Source organism: Homalodisca vitripennis, chromosome 5, assembly GCF_021130785.1.
Source record: "Homalodisca vitripennis isolate AUS2020 chromosome 5, UT_GWSS_2.1, whole genome shotgun sequence".
Taxonomy (NCBI): Eukaryota; Metazoa; Arthropoda; class Insecta; order Hemiptera; family Cicadellidae; genus Homalodisca; species Homalodisca vitripennis.
Window position 1 is genome coordinate 43,017,751 of NC_060211.1, and position 9,718 is coordinate 43,027,468.

At 34.1% G+C, this 9,718-nt stretch overlaps 1 protein-coding gene across 1 annotated transcript; it reads left to right on the forward strand.

Moving 5' to 3' along the window:
• The first annotated feature begins 2,805 nt into the window (after nt 1–2,805).
• On the forward strand, nt 2,806–9,450 carry LOC124362099 (SUMO-activating enzyme subunit 1-like). The gene is made up of 2 exons (XM_046816275.1): nt 2,806–2,959; nt 8,136–9,450. Exon 2 carries the CDS (start codon nt 8,154–8,156, stop codon nt 9,174–9,176), a length of 1,023 nt encoding a protein of 340 aa, XP_046672231.1. The 5' UTR covers nt 2,806–2,959; nt 8,136–8,153; the 3' UTR covers nt 9,177–9,450.
• The last annotated feature ends 268 nt before the right edge of the window (nt 9,451–9,718 follow it).

Below are 9,718 nucleotides of genomic sequence, written 5' to 3' on the forward strand. Positions count from 1 at the left end.
ATAGTATATATATATAGTTAGTTAGTTAGTTATTAAATATATTATATAGTATATATAATATAATATATATAGTTATTTATTATCAATATTATGTAAGGATAAAACTTCGGACTTTAAAAGATCTTAAATCCATTATGAGAATTGCGTTGCAGAAATGAAATGTAATAATGTATATTCTGTGTGACGATTTGTTATATTTTTTATTTTATGATTTGCGTATAACACTCCCATGCTAATTTTGTTTAGAGTTGGAAGCCAGTTTTTATTCAAATGGCTTTTTTCAAATACAATTCTATACTTAACGTCTTCATCTTTAACTGATGATTGTCAGATCGGTTGTTTCACCAATATACTATCATTTACATATAATATACGTAAACCATATACTAAAGAAGAGCACAGAAAACACGCTAGTGACTCTTCCTCTTTCAATTTATCTAGCGAATATGGTATTCTCCTCTGTAGCTATTCTCGCAGAACATTTATATTATCAAGCAACATTTATATTATCAAAATATTTGTTTAAACTTTTAGAACTTCAGTGGCCGTTTTTTAATAATCGTTGACATATACAATGCATGCATCCTAACTAACTCTACTGTAAACCATGGAATTGTACTTGAGCACCTTATAAGGATGATTTATGCATATATGCTAATATTTTAAAAACAAACCGTAAAGTAGTGGTTACATTTTGTTATAACTATTTAAAAATAGGCCGTTAAAGCTTCCTCAGGGTCAATAACTGGTTTTCGAAATTTTCCATGCACTTTACCTTTCATTGTTTATATAAAGACTATTAAGCTCTGATACATAAGTGGTAACTTATTTCCTTTAACAGTTAATATTAACACATACCTTCGTCAAACAGTCCCAATAGTAGTCATAAACGCAAAGATAAAGGTACAAAACATTAATAAATGGTACATGAAATAAAATGTTTGACGAAGCTATGTGTTAATATTAATTTGAAATGCTCTGTAAGCCTATGATGACATGGAAAATACTTTAACAGACCTCTTTACAATAAAGTAGTTATCATAAAATGTATTATTTAGTTTTGTTAGCTCTTTCCTGATCGTAACAACAGGTTCTGTAATATTTACTATCATAAGATATACAATATATCTCGTTTTGAAGATTTGAACTTCAAAGTTTAGCAAATTTTTTGTCATTATCAGAGTTCACTCAATATAACATGTTTAATAGTTTTCTGTGCCACATTTATAAATAAGTTTGTTTCGTTTGATAGTTCGCAATTAGAATATCTCAAGAGGCAACATATTTTAGCATTGTGAATAATCTCCTCATAGACAGTTAAATAAGGGTAAATCTGTATTTTGGTAACTATTTACATAAAATTAATCTGAAAATTTTACTCGGTGAATCATTGATAGCTTGTGTATTCATAAATCACATAGCAAAAGTGTAATGGCTTCGATAGAATATTGTTTCATTGAGTGCATAAACTAATTATTTACTAACATTATTTGACTAGCAACACCTAGAACACGAAGCATTTCAATACAAATCTTATTTGAAAACAGTGCAATCAGTATTAAAACCTTAATTATTTAAGAAATTCCAATTAAGGATCCAGGACAATATTAACTAACATAAGTCGTGGGTTACTAACGAAAACTAAACTTAAAATAGTGTGGAAATTATTTGAATATATTATAGAAGTACATGAAGCACGTTTCCTCAAACAGAAATCTAAAACAAACTCATTGTACACACAAACATTAGAAATGCTTCAAGACTGCTTTATTTTTTATTTAGCTAAATCTGTTCAGTGTGAAATATCTCATTTTATTTTATTTTATTTAAAAAAGTTAATGTCTATATTTTGCAACATATTTCTAAATAATTATCCAAAGAATGTTAAAGACATATTACATAATTTGAAAAAAAAGATTTGAGAAAAGTAAACAAACTATCATTAAAATAAAACTTGAGAGATATTTAATAAACAAGTTATGTTGCGATGATTAATTTCTCATTATTAATTGGTTCCTTAATCCTAATTAGACATAATTGGTATCATTTTGTTTCCTCAATAGTGCAGATTAAAATTATCTATAGTTTGTTTATGTTTTGAGCAACAGGTATCGAACTAGATCACTAAGAGTGCCCGAGTGTGGGTCCTTTCCTTACAATACTTTACAATCGGAATCGGGCACAATTCAGTTTCTCAGTGACCGTTTGTGACGTTACGACGGAGCTTCCCGGCCCAGAGTTAACGCTGCCCCGTTTACGGTCTATATCATTAATATTGGGGTGGATTTGGTAAAACCAAATATAATTAAATGGTTAGAGAATTCTAATTTAAATGGTATATGTATTCCATAATGTAAAGATATAAACATTTAAAGAGCTATTTTCCTTTATATTTGGACGATAATTCTTTCCGTATTGAGATGGTCATTATTTCCATATTTAACAACAATACAATTTTACAATAAAATTGAAAATGCGTTTCTGCTAAAAAATACGTGTTTCTTTAAATTTTCGATTGATTTCATTAAACAAAGAATTTTTTACATCGGAGTGGTAGTGTTTAAATTAAATATTAACAGATAAAAATTAATACTATTCTTTATATTATTACTAATTCATGGTGCTATATTTGACACTATATGATATCTCATTTACAACTTACTACAATCACGTTATTAAGTATTATTAGCATGCGGGTAATTTTAAAGTGAGCTGTGGCACTATATGTAATGTTGTAATCGCCTTTCTTCACTCTAAGTTACTGTCTCATATACATGACCACCTGTCTAAAAAAAAGAATAGAAAAGATTGCAATGCTTTTGCAGCTTGACTGTTAACGCTGCATTAGATCTGTTTGGTTTGGTGCCGGTAAGCGTTTTGTTTATATTTGTTATAGGACGAAAATTCATCAGAGTTGTTTTCATTTACGGTTAAACTTCGTTGGGAGCTGAAATATTAGGTAAGGGCTGTTCACAATTTAATACATACACACCTTATTTATTATTTTCATGTCATTTAGTAATATACTATAGGACCTATGCTACAGCGATAAATTATAATGTATTTTATCACATATATTAAGGTGTTGTCAGACACAAATATAGCATTTCTTAAAAGGTTTACCTTTAAATTTTATTTGCAGATTTTATCATGAGGCATTTAACAAAACGTAATTAGTGATAATTAATTCTGTTGCTTTTTGGCATTATTTTTCACCTATTTTTTTATTATTAACATAAAACCAATGTTTATAGGGGACAATGGAGAATAGAAAATTCTACATTTAACCCTCCACCTGGCAATGTAGTAATTTCTGGAATGACAAGCTCATTTTATATGATTTACAAGGGTTTTTCTAAATTTTTAAATATAATATTACATGCTTTAAGCAAAGATAGGCTACATTTATTATATAGGCTATTTTTGCAAAAGGATACAGAATTTGAGTTGCTTATTGTATTGTAAACAATATTACCAGCCACACAAAAAATAAACATTCAAACATAGCAGTGTGAAACTGCCCACAGATTCCATCCTTAAAAAGAAATATACTCTGACATGAATCCAAACCTGGTTCATGAACTACTCCTAACCTAGTTCCTGAACTACCACCAACCTAGTTCCTGAATTACCACTAACTTAGTTCCTGAACCAGTTCAATTAATAAAACTAAATTAATTTTATTATTTGAAAACAAAAAGAACAAATACCAAAAAATCTACAGAATCTACTTAATAAGTATTCTAAAACCAAAAATATCGGGTTTCATGAACAAAGTGTACTTAATTTCACAGGCCAAATGCAGAACAACCGTATCTATAAATGACCGTACCTTAAAAAAGTAGGTGAAGATTTTGATAATTGAATTGAACACATTGAATACATGGTCTGCTGAATTATATTACTACCCTCATTCTTAGGCCTCGCCTATTTTTGGAGATTTATCGATTTTACATACCTATCAAGCGCTGAAAAACTAAATCTATGGATAGCCGTACTTCAAAAACGTACGAGCCGATTTTGATCAAACTTTCTATACACATTCATTACATGGTCTACTATACTACAATACAGCCCTCATTGTTGGGGCACGCCTATTTTCGGAGGCACACCGATTTTACAGTATGAGCTAAAAAATAAAATCTATGGGTAGCCGTACCTCAAAAATGTACGAGCCGATTTTGATCAAACTTTTTGTACACAATCAATACATGGTCTATTATACTACAACACAGTCCTCATTTTTAGGCCGCACCTATTTTCAAAGATATATTGATTTTACATGTCAAGTCATTTTTACTGCTGATAGTTTTTCCTGAAATGATAGTTATGGTTAAAATGGGTTTTTAGTGCCTAGAAATAATTATTATTATTGTTATGATTTAATAATAAATGCCTTGCAAAAACAAAATAATACTAATTGAGTATTTTTTATAGTACAGATACTAAATGTAAACGGTTTTTTTTAGCGTATTTAACCGAATTATTATTTGAAAATGAACTATTTTATTCACCGTATTGAAAGGAAAAAATTTAAAAAACAGATTTAGCCCTTCTCAGGTTCAAAAATATGATTTTGAACTATTTAAATTCAAATATTGAGCACTGCAGAATATTTTGCCTTGGTTCAATTAAAGTATTTTTGCTAAGGTAATTTATTTTATAATTCTTAAAATAAGAAATGTTGCTACTTTAGTAATAAATGGAGGCCACTTTGTCCCTATTTACCATTTCTAGTTAGGATATATAGAAAGTAAATGCATACGTTTGTATTATAAATAGAAAATGTTAAAGTTAACAAATACAAACGCTCACAGGACTTGAGTTTGAATAGTACTATCATGAGGGATGTTTATTTTTCACCATCCATAGATTGGTTTTGTCAGCACATAGCCTGTTAAATCGGCGTGGCTCCAAAAATAGGTGTGGCCTAAGGATGACGGTTGTATTGTAGACTGTACTACAATATATAATATTGTAATATGTATATTATATAATATGATTATATTTTGTATGATTTAAGTTGATGAACTAGGTTAGGATTCAGTTAGGAACTATGTCCGGGTACTCGTTCCTTTTATGGATGGAATCTATGGCCAGTTTCACATCGGCTCAAACATTAGTGGTTGCTGAACAATTTTAGTATAAAAGCACAATATCGAGATTCCTAGTTTTGTACAGAAACTTTTTTTGAAACTCAAAAGGGTAAATAATAGGATAAGCTTTAATACACTCGTTATTCGGTTATTTTTATTGAATGTTTTGATTGATTTTATCCAATGAACAATACCATATTACAATTTATTTAACTTAACATATGATTATTATAAAGTACCATAACAAGAAGAATCTCGTAAATTACAATTTTAAAAACATAAATTTAACGGTACTTTGGGATTATACCGACCACACCCAGACATGAATCGTTATTTGACATTTTGCTTCTACTAATTACTAGATTAGCGTAGAACAATATTTTGTCAATATAAAACAGGAATTGTCTTATCGCAAACCCCTCCCCATCCTCAGACAGAAGTCAAAGTCGAGCGGTCTAGTAGATAACGTGATTGCAGAGTCTCGCCGCCCGTTCAGCTGGTGCGTCGCTTTGTTGTACTTCCGTGTTTTACCTCTACATTTCTCCAAACACGAAAATTCAACAAAAACAAACATTACCAAACTAAAACTAAACTCTTTATTGAAAAAACACTCAAAACTTGTTTTTATTCTTGATCACACTCCGCCACCCAAAATGTGAGTGCCTCCGGCCATCAGCGCGGGCTTCGGCACCCTGCCCCGCGCTGATGTCGACGAAAGAAAAACATCCCTCGAGATAGTACCTATCAGTAAAATATCAAATTCTAGAGGGGCTGATCAGAAATATAAATTGAATTGTAATGGAAAGACAATTATGTACCGTGCAAATCATGTGATGCCGTGCGGCCTGCCGTAACCGGGATTCTCGAGAAAGATAAGATAACAGCGACGACAATACCGATCACAATACCTGGAAATGCTTGTAAGTTTGTAATTAAACAGTTGTTTTTTCGTTCTATCATGTTTGTTTCTATAAATTTATATTTTTGTGTTCTTCATACTGGTGTGGTCGGTATAATCCTAAAGTACCAATTTAACACTAACATTACAAAACCAAGTATGGCCTAGAATTAGATATCAAAGAAACCTTACAATATTTGTAACTTGCCCAGCTTGATAACAATTAGTAACCGCTTTTTTGAAATGGAGGAAAGAATTCTCCCCATGGGTTACCAGGAGCCAAACCCACATGTTGAAGCCACTTAAACAAATTTTTTCATTTGTGAGAAATATCTCACATATATTCCTCATATTTATCACCATTTTCAAAGTCTCAAAATATTAGTTACTTCTTGTTGTTTATTGTTTAAATTAAAATTACTATAAGGTGAAATCATATGCCAAGTTAAATAAATTGTAATATCGAGTTATTCCTTCGGATAAAACTTCGAACCATTCGATAAAAACAACCGAATAACGAGTGTAGGACACTTATTAAAGTCTACTTGTACTGGCTTTATGTTAACGTAGTCAGACCTGCACTAATGTATGGGACTGTTGTCTGGTGGCCAAAAATGGAGGCCAAGATGGTGGTAGCTTGTCTGGCTGGCATCTAAAGGATGGCTTGCCTTGCTATCACTGGGGCTTTTCCTAGTGTGCCAGGTGCAGCTCTAGACTGTTGCCTCAACCTCGCCCCCCTGGACATTGTTATTCAGGCTATGGCCAGGAGGAGTGCCTACTGTCTTCAGCACGCAGGACTCTGATCGGGCTGCAGCAGTGGGCACTGTAGAATTAGCATCCTGATTCAGGGGGATGCTCTGCACATGATCTCTGATCAGATGCCACAAAAATTTTCCTTTGACTAACCCTTTAGGATTGTGATACCTCCTAGGGTTAATTGGTCGGAGGGAAGGAAACCTCTTCCACCAGCGGAGCTTGAATGGTTTACAGACGGCTCTAAAACAAAAAGCAGCATAGGCGCTGGAATTGTGGGGGTGAGAACATGCAGGGAGCTGGTCATCCCTATGGGTCCGTACTGATAGTGCTGGACTCTTGTGTGTGTTCAAATCCAAACTTGTCTGGGATTGCTATCAAGTCGTTTCTTCCCTTGCCAGAATCAACAATGTGACTGTTGGGTTCCTAGTCATGAAAGAGGGGGATTCCTGGTAATGAAAGAGCTGATGTCCTGGCCAACCGGGGCTCAGCTTCAATTATGACAGGCCCTCAATTATTTGCAGTATTCCAAGGTGTGAATCCTTTGGGGCTGTCTCGAAATGGGTTCGCACTGAACATGAGAAAAGGTGGAGGTTGCATCCGGGCATGAGAATGAGCAGAATGGTACTACAGTTGCCTTCCTCCGGAGAGGCGTCTGACCTTCTCTCACTAAATAGATCAATGTCTTCTCGGGTTATAGGTCTGATCACAGGACATGGTCACCTGAGAAACCATCTTCACAGAGTCGGTATCATTCAGGAGGATCCGCTCTGTAGAATGTGTGATGAGCAGGATGAAACTGCCGAACACTTGCTCTTTGATTGCCCTTCAATAGCAAGGGAGCGGTATGCCATCTTTGGTAGTTTTGACAAGGGTGGTGAATTTCGCCAGGAGGACCTGATAGGTTGTTTTCTGTGGTTTGCGGAACTGCTGAAGTCATAGACTGGTAGGCCTCATGGTGTGCTTCCGGGGTGCGCAAAAGGCCCGTGAGGCTTAAGTGCAAGGCAGTAGGCCACCCCATAGAAGGAGAACAGGTAATTCAGTGGTAACCTATTACCGGGATAATGTTTCAGTAACAGCTGGGCTGAATAATTTGTTCTCATAACGATTTTTTTGTTTTGGATTACTCAGTAGCCAGTAACAGCTAATGTGATTTGGCATTTGTCTTCGATGATTGTATTTCCGCTTACCAATCTTGCCACGAACTATTTGAAAATAGAATTTGAATTGAACTGATCTGTTACAAAATGCCCTTCCCACCATTGCTCTGGTCACCACTACACTCTTGTGCCTTCAGCCTGATGAACTATTCAAAATAATACATTTCATTCTAATTCTTCCACTAATCCATAGAAGTACAATGTGTAATTCTAGTTTATTTTTTACAGAATACATAATTCTTCAAAATGGTGGAAGCAAATCAGTCCAATCTGACAGAAGACGAAGCTGACCTGTACGATAGACAAATACGACTGTGGGGTCTGGATTCTCAGAAGCGACTTCGAGCATCCACCGTTCTTCTTATCGGTCTCAAAGGCCTAGGTGCAGAGTTCTGCAAGAACGTAATCCTTGCAGGAATAAAAGCTATCACTCTTATGGATGATGGCGATTCAACACAAGAAGATGCTTTCTATCAGTTTCTCATTCCTCGAGACCAAATAGGAAAAAATCGGGCTGCTGCTTCCCACCTAAGAGCTCAACGCTTGAACCCAATGGTGGATGTGAAAGTTGACAAGGAAGGCATCGACAAAAAACCGGATGAATTTTTTACTCTGTTTAATGTTGTAGTGGCAACAGATTGTAATCTAGAGCAGCTCCTTAGAATCAATAAAATCTGTCACAAAGCAAATGTAAAATTCTACTGTGCTGATGTGTTTGGCTTTTATGGCTACTTGTTCGCTGACCTGCAAACACATGAATATGGGGAGGAGAAGAATGTGGCGAGGAATGTGGCTAAAGAGACTGGCAATAAGAAACAGAAACTAGAAGATGTTGAGTTTGTTAAAGTCACAGTCAAGGACACACTGCAGTATTCCCCGCTGCAAGATAGTTTGGAAGTCACTGAGAAAATCAAAGAAATGCCAGCCAGAAAAGCTGCTGACACAATTCCATTCTTCCTTTTGAAGGTTCTGTTGAAGTTTAGAGCAGAGCAAGGACGAAACCCGCAAGCATCTTCACGAGTAGAGGATCTTGAGCTGCTTAAAAAACTTCGTGATTCTGAAATGAAAGACATTGGCTTAAGTGCAGAAAAGGTTCCTGATGAGTATCTCTCATCTGTATTTTCACAAGTGAGTCCAATTTGTGCCATCTTGGGAGGAGTGTTGGCTCATGAGGTCATCAAGACTTTGTCTCAGAAGGGAGAACCTCACAACAACTTTTTCTTTTTTAATCCAGTCAGAAACCACGGCATTGTTATTAAAAACTGTTGAGGTTGTGATTTTATACTACAATTACATTTTAGTTTTAAAAATCAACTACACAAGCTAGTACAAGGTTTTTTTTTATTCAACTGTGTTGATGTGAATATAATTTTCAGTGAGTGTAAAATACATTAATTATTTTATAAGCAAATTGTAAAATAAGTAATGAAATCAGTAGGAGTATATTGAAAATCATTTTGTACTCAGCTTGATTTATTGTCTTCACAACTCATTTTAAAAACTATTGTCTTGTTCATTGTTTTGTCAATACATTTTTATCAAAAGATTTGTTGTTTGTTCAATTAGTTGTCCTTATTAATTTTACCTAGTCTCATACTTGGTTTATTAATAGGCCTGTAAACATGTACATTATTATTTAATTTCAACAGACATTCAGTTAGTCTTGAGTAACTAACATGGGTGTACCATTTGGGCTGATGCAATAAATTAGAGAATAGATTTATTCAGTATTGGGTTTTACTTTCTGTCTAGGCCCAAAAAAAGTGTGGGTCCCCTAAATCGTGTTTCTGAGTTATTAAAAATTTAGTGAT